This window comes from Salmo salar, chromosome 02 (genome assembly GCF_965601325.2).
Source record: "Salmo salar chromosome 02, fSalSal1, whole genome shotgun sequence".
In the NCBI taxonomy this organism is placed as follows: Eukaryota; Metazoa; Chordata; class Actinopteri; order Salmoniformes; family Salmonidae; genus Salmo; species Salmo salar.
The window spans coordinates 5,705,873-5,729,001 of NC_138292.1; the positions used below are offsets into that span (position 1 = coordinate 5,705,873).

The following is a 23,129-nucleotide window of genomic DNA, read 5'->3' on the forward strand; positions in this document are numbered from 1 at the left end:
CTACAGTATTATATCACGTGCCAAGTAATAACTTAAGGACAAACGTGTGTGCACAGCTAACTAAGCCAAAGGTAATAGAAAATACTTATAATTTAAAAGGCCGCGGGCTCTCAAATCCCTTGTCCTTCTTCCTGTTCATCTTGATTTCATGCATTGATACGGCATATGAATTTGATCATGTTCGTGAACTACGGGTTTGACGCGATGGTCGTGTGGATTGGAAAGTTCTTCCTGTATCCACAACAAAAGCACCAGTGATGCTCAAGGGTTTCCACGCATTAAATATTGTAAGACAACTGTAATAATGTAAGCGGCTAGCAAGCTATATTTCCAGTCCTAATAAATCCCAACGCAATGAGTTCATGCGCAGTGAATGTGACGGTTTAGCTGGTCAGTTGGCTAGTGCTAACGCTAGCTAGTCAGTTGGCTAGTGTTAACGCTAGCTAGTCAGTTGGCTAGTGCTAACGCTAGCTAGTCGGTTGGCTAGTGCTAACGCTAGCTAGTTAACAGCCAACGTTAACACAACACTTCCAGCCATTCTTCCCCGCTGGCTGTCTATGCAATGCTGTCAGTGTCTCAAACGTTTTTTCCACATATGCACGCCACCAAAGCCTATCATTCAGCTATACAAGAATCAATTCGGCTTCAAATGAGCATTTTTGTCAATGTTGAGCTATAAAAACATTCAACTACATCCTCTCCGTCCGTCCGTCCGACCGCCCAAAGTTCTTGTTCATGTTTAATGATTTTAAAATGGCGGTTGACAACCAAAAGGTGCATTACCGCCAGCAACCGGACTGGAGTGTTAATCCATTACACTTTACTGCTCGAAGTGTTGGGATTGTTGAGCGGCCGTCACTAGTTAACTTTTTTATTAATTTTATTTTACCTTTATTTAACCAGGCAAGTCAGTTAAGAACAAATTCTTATTTACAATGACGGCCTAGGAACAGTGGGTTAACTGCCTTGTTCAGGGCAGAACAACAGATTTTGACCTTGTCAGTTCAGTGATTCGATCTAGCAACCTTTCGGTTACTAGTCCAACGCTCTAACCACAAGGTTACTTGTTTCTAACTTTCTTGTTTCTATCATTGCATTGGGCTTAAAATTAACCTAAACCACACTGATAACCTTATACATAACCCTAACCTTAAATTAAGACCAAACATAAATGTTTTGTTTTCATGAATATTAACGATATAGCCATTTTACAAATACAAAAAATAAAACAAATATCTAGCGGGAACCGGTTGTGATTCGGTCAGTGCTATCTTGGTTCCTCGGGATGTCCCTACCCCATTGAATTTGACATTTAAATGGTTAAGGTTAGGTTAGGACTTTTAGAGCCATTTTCGACTTTTTAACATTAAATAGATTTGGGAATGGATGGAAAAATGAGCTTTTGGATGTCACATCCAGGCCTGTGCTTAACCTCAAGGATCATATCACCTCTACCTTACCTGACACCCTAGACCCACTTCAATTTTCTTACCGCCCTAATAGATCCACAGACGATGCAATCGCCACCACACTGCCCTGTCCCATCTGGACAAGTGGCATACCTATGTAAGAATGCTGTTCATTGTCTGTAGCTCAGCATTCAACACCATAGTACCCTCCAAGCTCATCATTAAGCTCGGGGCCCTGGGTCTGAACCTCACCCTGTGCAAATGGGTCCTAGACTTCCTGACGGGCCGCCCCCAGGTGGTGAAGGTAGGAAACAACACCTCCACTTCGCTGATCCTCAACACAGGGGCCACACAGGGGTGCGTGCTCAACCACCTCCTGTACTCCCTTTTCACCCATGACTGCATGGCCATGCACGCCTCCAACTCAATCATCAAGTTCGCAGACGATACAACAGTAGTAGGCCTGATTACCAACAATGACAAGACAGCCTACAGGGAGGAGGTGAGGGCCCTCAGAGTGTGGTGCCAGGAATATAACCTGTCACTAAATGTCAAGAAAACCAAGGAGATGATTGTGGACTTCAGAAAACAGCAGAGGGCGCTGTGACCAATAAAATTTGATTTGACATGAATGTAGTCTTGGACTGGTCATATCTGGGGTGGCAGTGGTTAGAGAATTGGACTAATAACTGAAAGGTTGCAAGTTCAAATCCCCGAGCTGACCAGGTCCAAATCTGTCATTCTGCCCCTGAACAAGGCAGTTCCTAGGCCGGCCCAAGGCAGAACAAGGCACTGTTCCTAGGCCGTCATTGAAAATAGAATTTGTTCTTAACTGACTTGCCTAGTTAAATAAAGGTTAAAAAAATATATATCTAAGTCCAATTTCAAAGTGTACATTCTGTTTGACACTAGAGGGTGCTCCACTCACTCCTCCAGCATATGGTAGGTGTAGGGATGGACTTGGTAAGGGTAAGCTATGGATGTTCTGATTGGCTGAGGAGTCGGGGCGTGTTCTAATATTCTTCACTTTTTCCATATTATGTCCCTTATTCTAAAATGTATTAAATAGTTTCCCCCCCTCAATCTACACACAATACCCCATAATGACAAAGCAAAAATAGGTTTTAGAAATGTTTGCTAATTTATTAAAAATGTAAAACTGATCACATTTACATAAGTATTCAGACCCTTTGTTGAAGCACCTTTGGCAGAGATTACAGCATCGAGTCTTCCTGGGTGTAACGCTAGAAGCTTGGCACACCTGTATTTGGGGAGTTTCTCCCATTCTTCTCTGCAGATCCTCTCAAGCTCTGGATGGGGAGTGTTGCTGTACAGCTATTTTTAGGTCTCTCCAGAGATGTTCGATCGGGTTCTGGCTGGGCCACTCAAGGACATTGAGACTTGTCCAGAAGCCACTCCTGCATTGGAAGGTGAACCATCGCCCCAGTCTGAGGTCCTGAGCAGGTTTTCATCAAGGATCTCAATGTACTTTGCGCCGTTCATCTTTGCCTTGATCCCAGTCCCTGCCGCTGAAAAACATCCCCACAGCATGATGCTGCCACCACCATGATTCACCGTAGGGATGGTGCCAGGTTTCCTCCAGACGTGATGCTTGGCATTCTGGCCAAAGTTCAGTCTTGGTTTCATCAGACCAGAGAATCTTGTTTCTCATGGTCTGATAGTTTGCCTTTTGGCAAACTCCAAGCGGGCTGTCATGTGCCTTTTACTGAGGAGTGGCTTCCGTCTGGCAACTCTACCATAAAGGGCTGATTGGTGGAGTGCTGCAGAGATGGTTGTCCTTCTAAAAGTTTCTCCCATTTCTACATATTAACTTTAGAGCTCTGTCAAAGTGACCATCGGGTTCTTGGTCACCTCCGTGACCAAGGCCCTTCTCCCCTGATTGCTCAGTTTGGCCGGGCAGCCAGCTCTAGAAAGAGCCTTGGTGGTTCCAAATGTCTTCCATTTAAGAATGATGGAGGCCACTTTGTTCTTGGGGACCTTCAATGCTGCAGAAAATGTTTGGTACCCTTCCCCAGATCTGTGCCTCAACACAATCCTGTCTCAGAGCTCTATTGGCAATTCCTTTGACCTGATGGCTTGGTTTTTGTTCTGTCATCCACTATCAACTGTGGGACCTTATATAGACTGTTGTATGCCTTTTCAAATCATGTCCAATCAATTGAACTTACCACAGGTGGACTCCAATCAAGTTGTAAAAACATTGAGGAACAATGGAAACAGGATGCACCTGAGCTCAATTTGAAGTCTCCTAGCAAAAGGTCTGAATACTTAAAGGTATTTCAGTTATTTTTAATACATTTGATAAAATTTCAACAAAAAAATGTACTTTGTCATTATGGGGTATTGTGTGTAGATAGCTGAGGATTTTTTAATTTATTTAACCCATTTTAAAAATTAAGGTGTAACAAAATGTGAAAAAAGTCAAGGGGTCTGAATACTGAACAAAATATAAACGCAACATGTAAAGTGTTGGTCCCATGTTTCATGAGCTGAAATAAAAGATTCCAGAAATGTTCCTTACACACAAAAAGCTTCTCTCAATTGTGCATACGTTTGTTTACATCCCTATTGGTGAGCATTTCTCCTTTGCCAAGATAACCTATCCACCTGACAGGTGTGGCATATCAAGATGCTGATTACACAACATGATCATTACACAGATGCACCTTTTGCTGGGGACAATAAAAGGCCACTAAAATGTGCAGTTTTGTCACACAACACAATGCCACAGACGTCTCAAGCGGAGGTAGCGTGCAATTGGCATGCTGACTGCAGGAATGTCCACCAGAGATGTTGCCAGAGAACTGAATGTTAATTTCACTACCTTAATACCATAAGCTGCCTCCAACGGTGTTTTAGAGAATTTGGCAGTACGTCCAACCGGCCTCAAAACCTCAGAACATGTATAACCACGCCAGCCCATGACCTCCGCTTCCGGCTTCTTCACCTGTGGGATCGTCTGAGAAAGGTGGGAGGGGGTGCTGATGAGTATTTCTGTATGTAATAAAGCCCTTTTGTGGGGAATAACTTATTCTGATTGGCTGAGCCCCTGCCCAGTCATGTGAAATCCATCGATTAGGGCATAATGTATTTCTATTGACTGATTTCCTATGAACTGTAACTCAGTAAAAATTTTGAAATTGGTGAATTTATATTTTTGTTCCGTATAAATTTAGCCAATGAAATTGTGAGAACGAAACAATTTGTTGTTGCATATTTGACAAACTGGCTTAGATTAATAAAGAGCCCTACAATAATAATAAGAGCTAGTGAGCAGGCAGACTAGTCCCAGTAAACGGCCATCTTGGATGCTGTCTCCAGTTCTTTTATGGTGACTCCACCTTCAGTTGTCACTAGTTACCACAAAGTCAAAATTGTCTAGATCGTAAAAATTAAAAATGGGGGAAAAATAAATAGGTCCTTTATATTTAGACCAAAAAAAGAAAAAGTTATGTTAAGGCTAAGATTATCAGTGTGGTTAATGTAAGATCAGATTTTAAGAAAATACCTTCTAGAAATGGGCTGTGTTAAGTCATAATTAGGACTTTGTGGCTGGGGTAGTGACAACCCGTTTTAACAATGTTTGGCCATTTTATTTAACCATCCTTTGACCCCGGGCCCCTCCCGCACAATTATTTTAAAAATATTTAGGATAAAATCATTTATGGTGCTTTTTATTTATATTTTATCCTAACCTTGTTTCCAACAGTAAAATATTGGGTTGGATAATTTTTTGTGTTCTTTTAGAAATTAAAACAAATTTTCTTTGAAAGCCTTCTTGTCACTGCCCTTCTGCCTCTTGCCACTGGAGGTCACTAAATTATCAAATTGTGACTGTGGTATTATGAATAAAGTAGAAGATATACAGTATAGGTGGGAGGAAAAACACAAAGTCGGTAATAATTACAAAAACATTAGATTTTTATTACAACACTTTAACAAATACAACAATACACTGATTCCAAACAACTTTGCTCGTCAATTAAGATATCCAAGCGTCTTCATGTTGCCACTGGCCTTCTTGAATTGAAGACTTTTATTCCGTTTTGCGTGGACAAACGAGCGTATTTGGTTAGAAGAGCTCCAGTTGTTTGCTTTTCTCCACACAAGTCCCTGCATGAAAATAACAACGATTGGTCCTCAATAATTTAACACAGAAAGCTTTCCAGATTAAGCAAGAACGTTGGACCAACACTACCTAGCTGTGTATCACACCACAAACATCTGGCACACAAGTCTAAATCTCTAATAGTCATTATTGTACAGTACAGAGACAACGGTCATTCTGATGCTCAGTTTTACTCACTGTATGTAAGGGGTGATGTCCTCCTCGGTCCACTTCTCTCTCATGGTGAAGAGATGGGTGAATCTCTCCAGTGTGTCCTCGGGAAGATCTTCCACTCTCAGCAGAGATATGGTCTCTGGTTTGGAGCTGCGGTCCACAAGGGCTAGACTCTGTATAGAAACCCATAACCATCTGGTCATATTACATCTGGATAATCTTGTAATCATGTCTGCCAACAACCATCACGTCTTTAAAATGTGTAATTACCATATTTCTAAAGCTAAAATAAAGCCTAAAACGTAAACATCCATTATGAGATATTTTGCTGTAGAATCTGAGAATAGTCTTGTCCATATGTTAAAAAAAAATGTCGGTAAAGACATGCTCTGGAACTTTGACTAGTCAGTATTTTTCAACCTCCCGACTTGGACTGGATGTGTCAATGTGTAGTTCATACATGCATAATCTGCGCGCAGAAAAACATCCTAACCTCAAATTAGCCACGAAATCCCTAATTTGAAAGCAACTGTTTTCTGGGAGCAATGCGGCGCCATTTTCCCTACATTTTCTGGACCAGGTTTAATCTGGAAAACTGGCCCATCCATCTGTGCACTGCCAGTCTGGCCCCCTCCTCACCTTCAGCTGGTCCAGTCTAGTGCCCATGCCCTCTGGGACACTTTGCTGCCACACCTCCTGGAACTCTGCCAGGTTGAACTTCACTGCGTTCTGCAGCAGCATCTGGGCTGTGGCTCTGCACACCATGTCCTCGTTCAGCGCAAAGAAAACCTCATCTGAAAAATAGGACATTTTCTATTCTGTTCAATATCAATTAAATAGCTATGAAGAGCCAAAATATTGCATGAGGTAGTTGGCTGTGTGTCACTCTACAGCACACCAAAGCATTAAAAATGTACAATAGACAGTACTTTCTTACTTACCGTTGTCCGTGTAGCGCCTTCCATAACAGTTCAAGCTATGCTCTATCATCTCCCTGGGCAGGAGAAGGGGTTTGGATGAGTATTAAAGAAAGACATGAATTCCCTACCCCACACACATGCACACTTCAATGTTGTCATGATGATTACATGCAACAGAACAGAGCTTCTGCACACTTTGGTTCAATGAACATTTAAAGATATTTGTTGTCCTGAGCCTTTAGTCAAATGTGGCCTTTGAACGAGCTTACAACATGATGACTACCTACCTACCTACCTGCTAAGTATTACAACATGATGACTACCTACCTACCTACCTGCTAAGTATTACAACATGATGACTACCTACCTACCTACCTGCTAAGTATTACAACATGATGACTACCTACCTACCTACCTGCTAAGTATTACAACATGATGACTACCTACCTACCTACCTGCTAAGTATTACAACATGATGACTACCTACCTACCTACCTGCTAAGTATTACAACATGATGACTACCTACCTACCTACCTGCTAAGTATTACAACATGATGACTACCTACCTACCTACCTGCTAAGTATTACAACATGATGACTACCTACCTACCTACCTGCTAAGTATTACAACATGATGACTACCTACCTACCTACCTGCTAAGTATTACAACATGATGACTACCTACCTACCTACCTGCTAAGTATTACAACATGATGACTACCTACCTACCTACCTGCTAAGTATTACAACATGATGACTACCTACCTACCTACCTGCTAAGTATTACAACATGATGACTACCTACCTACCTACCTGCTAAGTATTACAACATGATGACTACCTACCTACCTGCTAAGTATTACAACATGATGACTACCTACCTACCTGCTAAGTATTACAACATGATGACTACCTACCTACCTGCTAAGTATTACAACATGATGACTACCTACCTACCTACCTGCTAAGTATTACAACATGATGACTACCTACCTACCTACTTGCTAAGTATTACAACATGATGACTACCTACCTACTTGCTAAGTATTACAACATGATGACCACCTACCTACCTGCTAAGTATTACAACATGATGACTACCTACCTACCTACCTGCTAAGTATTACAACATGATGACTACCTACCTACCTACCTACCTGCTAAGTATTACAACATGATGACTACCTACCTACCTGCTAAGTATTACAACATGATGACCACCTACCTACCTGCTAAGTATTACAACATGTTGACTACCTACCTACCTGCTAAGTATTACAACATGATGACTACCTACCTACCTACCTGCTAAGTATTACAACATGATGACTACCTACCTACCTACCTGCTAAGTATTACAACATGATGACTACCTACCTACCTGCTAAGTATTACAACATGATGACTACCTACCTACTGCTAAGTATTACAACATGATGACTACCTACCTACCTACCTGCTAAGTATTACAACATGATGACTACCTACCTACCTACCTGCTAAGTATTACAACATGATGACTACCTACCTACCTGCTAAGTATTACAACATGATGACTACCTACCTACCTACCTGCTAAGTATTACAACATGATGACTACCTACCTACCTACCTGCTAAGTATTACAACATGATGACTACCTACCTACCTGCTAAGTATTACAACATGATGACTACCTACCTACCTACTTGCTAAGTATTACAACATGATGACTACCTACCTACCTGCTAAGTATTACAACATGATGACTACCTACCTACCTACCTGCTAAGTATTACAACATGATGACTACCTACCTACCTACCTGCTAAGTATTACAACATGATGACTACCTACCTACCTACCTGCTAAGTATTACAACATGTTGACTACCTACCTACCTGCTAAGTATTACAACATGATGACTACCTACCTACCTACCTGCTAAGTATTACAACATGATGACTACCTACCTACCTACCTGCTAAGTATTACACCATGATGACTACCTACCTACTTGCTAAGTATTACACCATGATGACTACCTACCTACTTGCTAAGTATTACACCATGATGACTACCTACCTACTTGCTAAGTATTACAACATGATGACTACCTACCTACTTGCTAAGTATTACAACATGATGACTACCTACCTGCTAAGTATTACAACATGATGCCAACCTACCTACCTACTTGCTAAGTATTACAACATGATGACTACCTACCTGCTAAGTATTACAACAAACTACTCTCCACTCTACCATTTTATTTAACTAGGCAAGTCAGTTAACAATACATTCTTATTTAAAATGACGGCCTACACCGGCCAAACCCGGACGACACTGGGCCAATTGTGCGCCGCCCTATGGGACAGCCATAACGTTGACTAACTGCACCTACTGTGGCTCCAGACGTCCTAACTCCTCCAGACTGACACTAAGAGGGACTTTACTGAAGGACCAGGACTCAGAGTCCACCAGCTGAGTGATGTGACCCAGTAGCTTCATCTCATAGTCAAAATCCAACAGCCTCCAGTAGCCTGGAATACACAAGAGGGGAACATGTGAAAATAGCACAGGACAAACAAACACATGTGGATACACCAAGGCCAGCATGTTATTTCCTAAATAGACACAAACCACATACAGTAGATCACATATCTAAATGGAAAGTGTGAGAAAATAAACATTTGGAAGATTTGAGAATCATTCTTACCGTTGACCTCACAGGCATGAATAGTCTGTAGTTGGGCCTCCAGTTCCTCCACACTTGCTTGGATTCTTTCAAGCAGGTCTCCCATAGTGTACTGCCAAAATAAACATTTTATCAAGCAGGTCTCCCATAGTGTACTGCCAAAAGGAAAGGTTTTATCAAGCAGGTCTCCCATAGTGTACTGCCAAAATAAACGTTTTATCAAGCAGGTCTCCCATAGTGTACTGCCAAAAGGAAAGGTTTTATCAAGCAGGTCTCCCATAGTGTACTGCCAAAAGGAAAGGTTTTATCAAGCAGGTCTCCCATAGTGTACTGCCAAAAGGAAAGGTTTTATCAAGCAGGTCTCCCATAGTGTACTGCCAAAAGGAAAGGTTTTATCAAGCAGGTCTCCCCTAGTGTACTGCCAAAAGGAAAGGTTTTATCAAGCAGGTCTCCCATAGTGTACTGCCAAAAGGAAAGGCTTTATCAAGCAGGTCTCCCATAGTGTACTGCCAAAAGGAAAGGTTTTATCAAGCAGGTCTCCCCTAGTGTACTGCCAAAAGGAAAGGTTTTATCAAGCAGGTCTCCCATAGTGTACTGCCAAAAGGAAAGGCTTTATCAAGCAGGTCTCCCATAGTGTACTGCCAAAAGGAAAGGCTTTATCAAGCAGGTCTCCCATAGTGTACTGCCAAAAGGAAAGGTTTTATCAAGCAGGTCTCCCATAGTGTACTGCCAAAAGGAAAGGTTTTATCAAGCAGGTCTCCCATAGTGTACTGCCAAAAGGAAAGGTTTTATCAAGCAGGTCTCCCATAGTGTACTGCCAAAAGGAAAGGTTTTATCAAGCAGGTCTCCCATAGTGTACTGCCAAAAGGAAAGGTTTTATCAAGCAGGTCTCCCATAGTGTACTGCCAAAAGGAAAGGTTTTATCAAGCAGGTCTCCCATAGTGTACTGCCAAAAGGAAAGGTTTTATCAAGCAGGTCTCCCATAGTGTACTGCCAAAAGGAAAGGTTTTATCAAGCAGGTCTCCCATAGTGTACTGCCAAAAGGAAAGGTTTTATCAAGCAGGTCTCCCCTAGTGTACTGCCAAAAGGAAAGGTTTTATCAAGCAGGTCTCCCATAGTGTACTGCCAAAAGGAAAGGTTTTATCAAGCAGGTCTCCCCTAGTGTACTGCCAAAAGGAAAGGTTTTATCAAGCAGGTCTCCCATAGTGTACTGCCAAAAGGAAAGGTTTTATCAAGCAGGTCTCCCATAGTGTACTGCCAAAAGGAAAGGTTTTATCAAGCAGGTCTCCCATAGTGTACTGCCAAAAGGAAAGGTTTTATCAAGCAGGTCTCCCATAGTGTACTGCCAAAAGGAAAGGCTTTATCAAGCAGGTCTCCCCTAGTGTACTGCCAAAAGGAAAGGTTTTATCAAGCAGGTCTCCCATAGTGTACTGCCAAAAGGAAAGGTTTTATCAAGCAGGTCTCCCATAGTGTACTGCCAAAAGGAAAGGTTTTATCAAGCAGGTCTCCCATAGTGTACTGCCAAAAGGAAAGGTTTTATCAAGCAGCTCTTCCATAGTGTACTGCCAAAAGGAAAGGTTTTATCAAGCAGGTCTCCCATAGTGTACTGCCAAAAGGAAAGGCTTTATCAAGCAGGTCTCCCATAGTGTACTGCCAAAAGGAAAGGTTTTATCAAGCAGGTCTCCCATAGTGTACTGCCAAAAGGAAAGGTTTTATCAAGCAGGTCTCCCATAGTGTACTGCCAAAAGGAAAGGTTTTATCAAGCAGGTCTCCCATAGTGTACTGCCAAAAGGAAAGGTTTTATCAAGCAGGTCTCCCATAGTGTACTGCCAAAAGGAAAGGCTTTATCAAGCAGGTCTCCCATAGTGTACTGCCAAAAGGAAAGGTTTTATCAAGCAGGTCTCCCCTAGTGTACTGCCAAAAGGAAAGGTTTTATCAAGCAGGTCTCCCATAGTGTACTGCCAAAAGGAAAGGTTTTATCAAGCAGGTCTCCCATAGTGTACTGCCAAAAGGAAAGGCTTTATCAAGCAGGTCTCCCATAGTGTACTGCCAAAAGGAAAGGCTTTATCAAGCAGGTCTCCCATAGTGTACTGCCAAAAGGAAAGGTTTTAAAAACAGAGAACTTTGACATGAACAAGAATCCATAGGTTTATTTAGTCAGTGTACAATAGAGGCGATGTTCTAGTGTGTTCTAGCCTGTCACATGTCTTCTCTTAGCGGGACCAACTTTACTGATAGTTGCTTTACCGAGGAAAAAAGTTGTACTTAATATGAATGTGACAGTCTTACCTTAAAATGAATGGACTAATTGTAAGTCTCTCTGGATAAAAGCGTCTGCTAAAATGGCATATAATATAATATAGTACAGTTAGTAAGTACCTTCCCGTCCGTGACGTCCTCCTGCCCACTGATAACTGGGCCCTCGTACGGATTCTCCATCAGAAGTTTCTTCAGCTTCTTTAGTTTGGGATGACGTTTCCTCAACTCCCAGTAACTGTTAGAAAAGCCCCAAATCTGTTAGGAAAAGGGTCATTTCTTAGTCCTGTATACATTTCAGCATATTACTTCACACTACAACATTCTGTAGGTACTGGAGAGCATTATTGGTGTGTAACATTTGGGGAAAGTCGTACAGTATTGAGAACATTGAATGATGTAGGTCAGGTATTCCCAAACTGGGGTAACGCGCAATGCCGTCGGGGGGTACGCCAAAATAAAAGAAAAATCCTTCACATTTTCAAACAGTACATTTATATTTTCTAAACGGGGCTATACATTTGGGTGAGGTTTTTTTCTCGCCCGAGTAGCCTGGTTTCACTGGCTAAAATATAACTAACTATCTAGTGTTCAGCGAAATAACAACACAATGTCAAACACAGGTAGCCTAGTCAAATAATTAACTTCCAATCACATTAACCGTTACTCTCTCGCGCAAAACCGTCACTCTTGCGCAGACATTTAGAAACATGACAATTTGAAAAATAAGCCACGGGAGTTTTTTGAGTGAGAATAAAGACGATTTTCGAGTAGTAAGACATGTATAAAAGCAACAGATACCATTAATATGAAGGGGCTAGAAGAGTCTTATATGGTGAGCTACCGAGTGGCTAGGACAGGCAAGCCCCATACTATTGTGGAGGACTTAATTCTTCCTGCTGCTGCGGATATGGCTGGGACAATGCTTGGGGAAAAGGCCCAAAAAACTATACAGAAAATGCCTTCATCAAACAACTCTGTTTCATGAGAAAATCAGTGACATGGCAGATGTTTTGAATCAATTACTGCTTCTCATACAAGCCAGTGAATTCTATACGTTACAGCTGGATGAGTCAACAGACATGGCGGGCCGTCACAGCTCCTGGTATATGTCTGTTACGTTTATGGGGGGTCAATTAAGGAAGACATCCTCTTCTGCAAACCACTGGAAACCAGGACAACAGGAGAGGATATTTTTAAAGTACTGGACAGCTTTGTGACATCAAATGGACTTCGGTGGTCAAGATGTGTTGGTATCTGTACTGATGGTACAAAAGCCATGACAGGGAGACATAGTGGAGTGGTAACGTGTGTGCAAGCAGTTGCTCCTGACACCACATGGGTACACTGCAGCATCCACCAAGAGGCTCTTGCTGCCAAGGGAATGCCCGACGGCTTGAAAGACGTTTTGGACACTACAGTGAAAATGGTTAACTTTGTTAAAGCAAGGCTCCTGAACTCTTGTGTATTTTCTGCATTATGCAATGATATGGGCAGCGACCATGTAACACTTTTACAACATACAGACTTCACTGGTTATCAAGGGGCAAAGTATTGACACGTTTCTTTGATTTGAGAGCTTAAAGTTCTTTACTGACCAAAATGTTCACTTGTCTGACCGCTTGCATGATGACGAGTTTCTCACACGACTGGCCTATCTGGGTGATGTTTTTTCTCACCTGAATGATCTGAATGTAGGATTACAGGGACTCTCCGCAACTATATTCAATGTGCGGGACAAAATTGAGGCTATGATTAAGAAGTTGGAACAAGGACAACACACAGGTCTTTCCATCATTGTATGATTTTTTTGTGTGCAAATTAACTCAAGTTTACGGACAATGTCAAATGTGCGAGCTGGCTGCGCAATTACACAGGTACTTTCCCAAAACGGACGACACAAACAACTGGATTCATTATCCCTTTCATGCCCTGCCTCCAGTCCACTTACCGATATCTGAACAAGAGAGCCTCATAGAAATTGCAACAAGCGGTTCTGTGAATAAATTGTATTTAATTGGAAGCCACTGCCAGATTTCTGGATTGGGCTGCACTCAGAGTATCCTGCCTTGACAAATCGCGCTGTTAAGACACTGATGCCATTTGCAACCACATACCTATGTGAGAGTGGATTCTTGGCCCTCGCTAGCATGAAAACTAAATACAGCACAGACCGTGTGTGGAAAATGATTTAAGACAGACTCTCTCCAATACAACCCAACACCGCAGAGTTATGTGCATCCTTTCAAGCACACCCTTCTCATTAACCTGTGGTGAGTTATTCACAATTTTCAATGAACAAATAAGGTTTTATATGTAAGATGGCTAAATAAAAGAGCAAAATTATTGATTATTATTATATTATTATTTGTGCCCTGGTCCTATAAGAGCTCTTTGTCACTTCCCACGAGCCGGGTTGTGACAAAAACTCACTCATTCTTATGTTTAATGAATGTATCGTATAGTGTGTGTGTGTGTGTGGCAGGCTTACAATGATGGCACAAAACAACATTTGAGAGTGCGCTGACCCTGGTGCTTAGAGGGGGTACGTAGCTGGAGGTTGAACGTTTGAAGGGGTACGGGACTATAAAAAGTTTGGCAACCACTAATGTAGGTGAACACAGTAAATTAGAAAAATATTTAATACATCACAGTGAACTCACTGTGTAATGTCTATTAGAGGTTGACCGATTAATAGGGCTGATTTCAAGTTTTCATAACAATCGGAAATCGGTATTTTTGGACGCTGATTTGGCCATTTTTTTATTTATTTTTTAGACCTTTATTTAACTAGCAAGTCAGTTAAGAACACATTCTTATTTTCAATGACGGCCTAGGAACGGTGGGTTAACTGCCTTGTTCAGGGGCAGAACGACAGATTTTTACCTTGTCAGCTCAGGGATTCAATCTTTCAACCTTATGGTTAACTAGTCCAACGCTCTAACCACCTGCTTTACATTGCACTCCACGAGGTTATGCGAATGCAGTAAGAAGCTAAGGTAAGTTGCTAGCTAGCATTAAACTTATCTTATAAAAAACAATCAATCAATCATAATCACTAGTTGATGGTTGATGATATTACTAGTTTATCTAGCCTGTCCTGCGTTGCATATAATCGCTTAGGTACACGTTGCTCCAACCATAAACATCAATGTCTTTCTTAAAATCAATACACAAGTATATATTTTTAAACCTGCATATTTAGCTAAAAGAAATCCTGGTTAGCAGAAAATATTAACCAGGTGAAATTGTGTAATTTTGCGTTCATTGCACGCAGAGTCAGTGTATATGCAACAGTTTGGGTCGCCTGGCTCGTTGCGAACTAATTTGCCAGAATTTTACGTAATTATGATATAACATTGAAGATTGTGCAATGTAACAGGAATAACGTTTTGTTTTCGAGATGATAGTTTCCGGATTCGACCATATTAATGACCTAAGGCTCATATTTCTGTGTGTTATTATGTTATAATTAAGTCTATGATTTGATAGAGCAGTCTGACTGAGCGATGGTAGGCAGCAGCAGGCTCGTAAGCATTCATTCAATATAGCACTTTCGTGCGTTTTGCCAGCAGCTCTTCGCAATGCTTCAAGCATTGCACTGTTTATGACTTTAAGCCTGTCAACTCCCGAGATTAGGCTGGTGTAACCGATGTGAAATGGCTAGCTAGTTAGCGGGGTGCGCGCTAATAGCGTTTCAAACGTCACTCGCTCTGAGACTTGGAGTAGTTGTTCTCCTTCCTCTACATGGGTAACGCTGCTTCGAGGGTGGCTGTTGTCGATGTGTTCCTGGTTCAAGCCCAGGTAGGAGCGAGGAGAGGGACGGAAGCTATACTGTTACACTGGCAAGACTAAAGTGCCTATAAGAACATCCAATAGTCAAAGGTATATGAAATACAAATCGTATAGAGAGAAATAGTCCTATAATATCTACAACCTAAAACTTCTTACCTGGGAATATTGAAGACTCATGTTAAAAGGAACCACCAGCTTTCATATGTTCTCATGTTCTGAGCAAGGAACTTAAACGTTAGCTTTTTTACATGGCACATATTGCACGTTTACTTTCTTCTCCAACACTTTGTTTTTGCATTATTTAAACCAAATTGAACATGTTTCACTATTTATTTGAGGCTAAATTGATTTTATTGATGTATTATATTAAGTTAAAATAAGTGTTCATTCAGTATTGTTGTAATTGTCATTATTACAAATAAATAAAATCGGCTGATTAATCGGTATCCGTTTTTGGGTCCTCCAATAATCAGTATCACCATCGGCGTTGAAAAATCATAATCAGTCGACCTCTAATGTCTATAGCTATTTACTGTGCGTGTGTAAGCACGTTAACGTAATGTCTACTGTACAGACATTCAATTCCAGATCAGTGATTTTCAAAATGGCTGTCACACAAGAAACATTCATTGTGTTCAGATAGTTGATAGACTCCTACCTGTGCATGGACCAGCTGAGAGCTGGCCTGGTTGTCAGTAGTCAGCTGATCTGGAGTCAGGCAGCCAGGCACTAACAGCAGGAGGTTTGAGGTGTCGGCTATCTTCAGGTCATAAGTCTTGTCTTCACTGCACAGGACAGCTCTCTCATCCTGGTCTCCTCTGATAACCAGGCTGCAGGTAGAGAACAAGGATAAAGGAGAGAGAATGTTGAGATCGTTGACATGTAGAGACTCAACGTTAAAACAGTCTCTCTACACGTCAACGTTAAATAGACTGTTTAACAGTTGACTTGTAGAGAAAGTGGCAGCAGCTGGATGAGTTGTTTTCACCAGGGCTGAACAACCCTCCTCCTATAGAGGTAGTAGGTGTGTAGCCCTTGACCATCACGCTCAGTTCCATTACATCACACATCAGAGTCATTGGATGAAGGGCTATTCTGAAGGAGGAGTTTAAATAAGAGACACATTAACCCACATCTCTTGCGGTACGGTTTTTTGGATTTTTTTGTTTTATGTGATATGAAAAGTAGAGGGATTTGTTTTTATAACTGTACTGCAATTGTGAATCGATTCACGTTTAGTTTGAGTATTTGGCCGTTTTTGGCTTCCGGAGCCAATTTGCCCTTTAAACAGAACATGTAAGGTCCTTGGACTAAGGAGTAATGGTAGACTCCTTAAACCTTTTGACCCATCCCTGTTTCAGTCCAACACACCTGATTCAGCTTATCAAGGTCCTGATGGGGAAGATCAATCATAGAATCAGGTGTGTTGGAGCAAATACCTGCAGACATCCGGTAACACTTCAGGTGGGTTGACAACCCACACTACATACGCGTAATCTCTGAACCCAGAACAAAATCACGCGTAAACCAACCAGTCACCTGTGAATGTTTAGGAGACAACACGCCGCACTTGTCTAACGTAACTAGCTATGTCTATTAACGTAACTGTGTATTTATATTGAATTAGCTACATTGTAACTATGCAGATACTTTACCTATTTCCTGCTTCTATGTGTTTACAGAGCGTGTCATCCAGTTCCATCAGGAAGTAGTCTCCGGACGAGACGCTTTCTCCAAAAGTTAAACAGTGAATTGTGTTCTGCAAATCATTCTCTTTTAGTTTGGCGATTTGTATGGTAGCCTGCACCTCTTCTAGTGTTCTCGACATTTGGCCCTAATATATGAGCTAACTATAAATTTAATGAGAAATAATCTATTTTGTAGTGTACTCCAATCGAATGTGATCCTCGCTAGATTAACTTTCCCGCAATATATACCGGAAGTACGAAGGCATATTTGATTGACAGCGACATAGGCCAATGAAAGTCTCGATGACTTCACGTTGTCCCTCCTCCAGTACAGTGGCTGTATGTCTCCGCAGCACGCTGAGTTCACTCGACATGGGTGCACGGTGATATCACTGGAAATGATCAGATGGAACCCAACCTTCATCTGCGGTCACTGAACCTAACCATAGCGCCAAAGGTGCTGCGCTTGATTTAGGTCGCCCAGCACACCGAGTGAAGTTTGTTGACTTGAGACTAGTCCACTTATCCGATTCTGTAATATTTGCATATATCGCGCCTTCTTGGTCTACTTCCACAGTGCCCACTTGTCTTGAGCGTTTTCAATTTAGCAACTTTGTCACTATATTAAGCGAGTTTTCAGACCCCTTTATTGGTAAAAGTTTTCAGGCTGCCTTTGGGGTTTTGACACAGAGGGTTTCTATGATTTTTGATAGCATTTTGCGACTTTTCCCACTCAATTCTTCCGCAAACAACAGCGGGAGAAGCTGTCTGTGCAACAGAAGTCACAGCAACGACGCACTCACATGCTGCGTTAACGTGCTAGTTGGAACGAGGAAACTTGGACATTTCCTGGTTGCACTCGTGTATAACTACAACCTATTAGCAAGTCGACATTTCCGAGTTTCTTAGTTCTGACTAGCACTTGAACGTGGCAACAATCAGAGAAGCATAACGTGTGGCGGAAGAGGGCGAAAACGCGATGTGGGGTCCGCAGTTGTGCCGCATCAAGGCAAATTCGTGATGTGACGTCGTCGCGGAAACGGCAAAACGTAATCCAGCGTCTTTTAGCGACAAATCAAGGAGCCAATAGCAGTAATCACTGAAAAATAGTCGGCAATACTGCACGGTGTCAACGTGCTTTTCATGGTAAGATCGCGTAGTAAACAGGCAGAGGTGCGAGTGGAGCTCATTACTACTGAAGAATTATATGCACATTTCACAAGAAATCGCTGTTCGTTGAATGAAGCTTTACCGACTAGAAAATAATATGCATACATTTAGATGGTTAGCGGACCAGTTTAATTTTCAGAATACAAAAGAAGTTCAACATCAACCTAGTGTCCCCTCTTGCGCAATAGATAGCGTCTGTCCATTTTTCACTGTGTGAAACTTGTTTTTTTTAATGCATTTCTCAGATTATGCTGCTGGTTTGCAAATCTAGGACAACGTGATCTCGAGGAACAATAAATCAGCTTTTTTTTATCCATGGTGTTTGCAAGGTAAATCATTTTTTTTAATGTTATGCATTTAAATGTGCAAGTAATGGTGAAATACTACATCACATGTGTGTCAGATGGCCCACAGCACGGTGTTTTACCTGTCATTATGGAGGATATGATTGCACTGTGAGCCAACGTTATTTACACCATCCCGTTTATTTCAATAGATTGTGCTGTTGATATTCTGCAATTTTTTGGGGATATACAAATGGCTGGTTACGTCACAGTTATGACACTAATACAGTATAGCAACAGTCATTAGGACAGAATACAGTGGAGCTATCCAGACGGCTTGTCAATGACATAAGGATAGGCAGCTATATATGGTGTATATATGGTGTACTGTAGCTCGTTTTCACAGGCTATGATGCCTTTGGCTTGTGTACAGTATTTACAGTGGCAGTAATATTTCCGTTATTTTAACAGTTGTAAAGAGATGGATGGTATCGGGAACACAATGCAGAAGAAGGCTGCGGAGCTCGAGCGCATGGCCGAGGTTCTGGTCACCGGAGAGCAGCTGAGGTAGGAGTGGCTGGCTCGAGCTGACAGCTCTGTGTGATGCTGTTCAAACTGTGTTGCGGCTTTTCAAACAAAGGCGTGAATTGTACCCATTCAAACCAACGCACAAATACAATACATTTTCTGCAATGCCAATGTGTATTGCGTTGTACTGCCCAAGTGCACACAATATGATCATTTTAAGTGTCAAAGGTTTTTTTTCATTGTGAACTGAAAGCAATTCATTTATTCATTGTGGTGTTAATCCGAAGATCACTGCTGCTTGTTTTAGTGGAGAGAAGTAACACTTGCGCTTTGTGGAACAACAGAGCACACACACACACACACCCTTGGCCCATATTAGTGGTGCCTTAAAAAGCAAGATTGAGATAGCAGTGAGTGTCAACATCAGTGAAATGACTCATTATAATTGGCATTGAAACGTTTTATCACCTGTTGGGGGAGTTGCTGTGTGTTTACAGATCTTTAGCTTCATCATGGTCAAATCACATAGGTCAGTCAATAAACTCAATGTCAGTGTTCCCTATCACGGTTAATCTTTGACCCTCTCTAAAATTGTCATTTAACTAGGGCTGTGATAATATCACTATCACATTTTTTTCTATGGCAAAAATGAAAACAGGAAGCAGGCCAAACTCTTTGGTTCTTTTAAAAACCTGCTGTGTGTAAAATATTGTGTGCTGTAACTTTGAAAATAAATACATGTCTCTGAATAACAACGTAATGTTTTCCTAAAGAAGTTAAATCCGCTTTATGTTTCCTTGCCACAATACTAACAAGTATTCTCCCGGGCCCTACTTTTAACCTGCCACAGCATGGCACAGTACTAGTCTGGTCTAGTTGGCATGTCTTTTAACCTACCACAGCATGGCACAGTACTAGTCTGGTCTAGTTGGCATGTCTTTTAACCTACCACAGCGTGGCACAGTACTAGTCTGGTCTAGTTGGCATGTCTTTTAACCTGGCACAGTACTAGTCTGGTCAAGTTGGCATGTCTTTTAACCTGCCACAGCGTGCCGCAGTACTAGTCTGGTCTAGTTGGCATGTCTTTTAACCTGCCACAGCGTGCCGCAGTACTAGTCTGGTCTAGTTGGCATGTCTTTTAACCTACCACAGCGTGGCACACTACTAGTCTGGTCTAGTTGGCATGTCTTTCTCCCAACAAAGTAATGACCTCATGCTTAATGTAACTACGAACAGGAAGACTTGTCTCTAAATCATATCATTGACTAGAGGTCATCTGGGGACAGGCTGTCTGCCTCCCAAATGGCCCCCTGTTGCCTCTCTAGTGTATGGGAATAAGGTGTCCTGTCTTAGACATGCCGAGACAGATGTTGCTGGCTACTGGCTAGCACTAGTAGCGCTGCCTGGAATAATTGGTCACAGCTGAACATAGTGCACCTGCCCCCTTTTGGGCCCAGTTGAACAAGAGTACAAGACGTGCTGAAGATTAGCTAGTAGCTAATCGGCAGGTAGCCTAGTGGTCAGAAAGGTTGCTAGATCGAATCCCCGAGCTGACAAGGTAAAAATCTTTTGTTCTGCCCCTGAACAAGGCAGTTAACCCACTGTTCCTAGGCCGTCATTGTAAATAAGAATTTGTTCTTAACTGACTTACCTAGCTAAATAAAGGTTAAATAAAATAAACATTATAACAGGACATAAGCCTGCTTCCTTGAATTCTGTAGGGTTAGAATGGGATTTTTGACCCCTGGCTTTATAATTATAGTGAGGAAACCAAGCCATGTGGATTCATGGCAGTTTGCCCTGTGGGTTTAGGTTACTCGCTACATAGTGCACTACTTTGACGAGAGCCCTATAGGGCCTCGAGGCTCGGACTGAGCTGCCAAATCTAATCCAGGAGATGCTAGCCAGTAGTAGATTCTACAGAGACCTCTAATCCAGGAGACGCTAGACAGTAGTAGATTCTAGAGACCTCTAATTCAGGAGACGCTAGCCAGTAGTAGATTCTACAGAGACCTCTAATTCAGGAGACGCTAGCCAGTAGTAGATTCTACAGAGACCTCTAATCCAGGAGACGCTAGCCAGTAGTAGATTCTACAGAGACCTCTAATCCAGGAGATGCTAGCCAGTAGTAGATTCTAGAGACCTCTAATCCAGGAGAGACTAGACAGTAGTAGATTCTACAGAGACCTCTAATCCAGGAGAGACTAGACAGTAGTAGATTCTACAGAGACCTCTAATCCAGGAGAGGCTAGACAGTAGTAGATTCTAGAGAGACCCAAAAGAGCCAGAGGAGCAGCTGTAATGAACAATGGCTGTTTTGTTATCTTTCTCCATTTAACATTATAGTGAATCACCCTGATAAACACAAGGGCTATTCAGAACACGTCTTGAGGAACATGCCTTTTATTCCTAGTTGTTCTTTAACTAATCTGCCGTCTAGTGGTTGTAGTGTTGTTCATGGGTCACTCTCACTGACCAGTCCAAGAGGCTACATAACATTTGCATTACTCCGCTATGAACGTGTACTGTAGGTACACTTTGAGACAGTGTCCTTGTTAAGGTTAAAGGATCATTCATTTCGACATCTAGTTTCGCTTTCGTTGGCCAATCAATGAGTTTTGTCTTGTCTGCCTCAACCCCTCCTCTCCTGCTGGATTTAGTTGCACATCTGCTGTCTTTCGTCATCTTCGTACTGAAAGAGGAGCCAGAATACACAAGGAACCCAGAGTGTGTAAAGAGTTCTTGTTCTATCCTGTCTGTCTGCTGAGGCCTGGGACATTTATTCAACTGTGCATTGAATGACCTGGACAGACACTCCAAATCACTCAGCCCTGACTCATTTATATGACATGCACCACCTACATAACAGCCCCTTATACATACTGAGGTATCAGATTCAGAAATGGTTAATCCTTCATTTTTTAAAATGTTTCAGTTAGTTAATTTGTAATGAGGACACCTGTCAAATTTTATTGGAAGTGCACCACCTACATAACAGCCCCTTATACATACTAAGGTATCAGATTCAAAAATGGTTAATCCTTCATTTTTTTAAATGTTTCAGTTAGCAAATTTGTAATGAGGCCACCTGTCATTTTATTGGAAGTGCACCACCTACATGAGGACTTCTAAATCTCTTCATCCATCCTCCTCAGACCTGTCTACTTTATCCCTCCCTCCGTCCATCCTCCTCAGACCTGTCTACTTTATCCCTCCCTCCGTCCATCCTCCTCAGACCTGTCTACTTTATCCCTCCCTCCGTCCATCCTCCTCAGACCTGTCTACTTTATCCCTCCCTCCGTCCATCCTCCTCAGACCTGTCTACTTTATCCCTCCCTCCGTCCATCCTCCTCAGACCTGTCTACTTTATCCCTCCCTCCGTCCACCCTCCTCAGACCTGTCTACTTTATCCCTCCCTCCGTCCACCCTCCTCAGACCTGTCTACTTTATCCCTCCCTCCGTCCACCCTCCTCAGACCTGTCTACTTTAGGGCATACAAACAGTACCAGTCAGAACCAGTACCAGTAGAAAACACCTACTCATTCAAGGGTTTTTTATTTTTACTATTTTCAAGACATCAAAACTATGAAATAACACACATGGAATCGTGTAGTAACGAAAAAAGTGTTTTATATTGTAGATTCTTCAAAGTAGCGACCCTTTGCCTTCATGACAGCTTTGCACACTCTTGGCATTCTCTTAACCAGCTTCACCTGGAATGCTTTTCCAACAGTCTTGAAGGAGTTCCCACAAATGCTGAGCACTTGTTGGCTGCTTTTCCTTCACTATGCGGTCCGACTCATCCCAAACCATCTCAATTTGGTTGAGGTCGGTTGATTGTGGAGGCCAGGTCATATGATGCAGCACTCCATCACTCTCTCCTCCTTGGTCGAATAGCCCTTACACAGCCTGGAGGTATGTTGAGTCGTTGTCCAATCGAAAAATAAATGATAGTCCCACTAAGCCCAAATCAGATGAGATGGTGTATCACTGCAGAATGCTGTGGTAGCCATGCTGGTTAAGTGTGTCTTGAGTTCTAAATAAATCAGTGTCACCAGCAAAGCACCATCCAACCTCCTCCATGCTTCACGGTGGGA

General features: G+C 42.0%; 3 protein-coding genes and 1 long non-coding RNA gene across 9 annotated transcripts in view; 1 reads left to right on the top strand and 3 right to left on the bottom strand.

Moving 5' to 3' along the window:
* LOC106573021 (transcription initiation factor TFIID subunit 2) overlaps positions 1-757 on the bottom strand; it is a 44,639-nt gene extending 43,882 nt beyond the window's left edge. The window contains exon 1 of the mRNA XM_082959238.1: positions 90-757. Within this exon, the coding sequence (XP_082815364.1) occupies positions 90-154 (65 nt within the window). The 5' untranslated portion in view covers positions 155-757. The remainder of the gene's footprint in view (positions 1-89) is intronic.
* Positions 758-5,331: 4,574 nt separating this feature from the next.
* dscc1 (DNA replication and sister chromatid cohesion 1) lies at positions 5,332-17,289 on the bottom strand. Its single transcript, NM_001141210.1, is given in 9 exon segments — positions 5,332-5,543; positions 5,737-5,885; positions 6,352-6,506; positions 6,654-6,706; positions 9,018-9,156; positions 9,333-9,423; positions 11,691-11,825; positions 16,021-16,192; positions 17,018-17,289. Coding segments are annotated over 9 exon segments (1,179 nt in total). The 5' UTR covers positions 17,191-17,289; the 3' UTR covers positions 5,332-5,431.
* Positions 6,713-9,011, bottom strand: LOC145859541 (uncharacterized). The gene is made up of 3 exons (XR_014379790.1): positions 8,351-9,011; positions 8,079-8,310; positions 6,713-8,043 (listed from the first exon to the last, which is right to left on the bottom strand). It is a non-coding gene; the product is annotated as an uncharacterized LOC145859541 (long non-coding RNA).
* Positions 17,290-17,416: 127 nt separating the features above from the next.
* LOC106573152 (DEP domain-containing mTOR-interacting protein) overlaps positions 17,417-23,129 on the top strand; it is a 69,222-nt gene continuing 63,509 nt past the window's right edge. The window contains exons 1-3 of one of the 6 annotated variants that reach the window (XM_082959248.1): positions 17,417-17,507; positions 18,466-18,549; positions 18,976-19,071. In XM_082959248.1, the coding sequence (XP_082815374.1) occupies positions 18,536-18,549; positions 18,976-19,071 (110 nt within the window). In that variant the 5' untranslated portion in view covers positions 17,417-17,507; positions 18,466-18,535. Of the gene's footprint in view, positions 17,508-17,924; positions 18,550-18,975; positions 19,072-23,129 lie in introns of those variants that run through there. The other 5 variants (XM_082959241.1, XM_082959244.1, XM_082959246.1 and 2 more) reach the window with 5 other exon arrangements.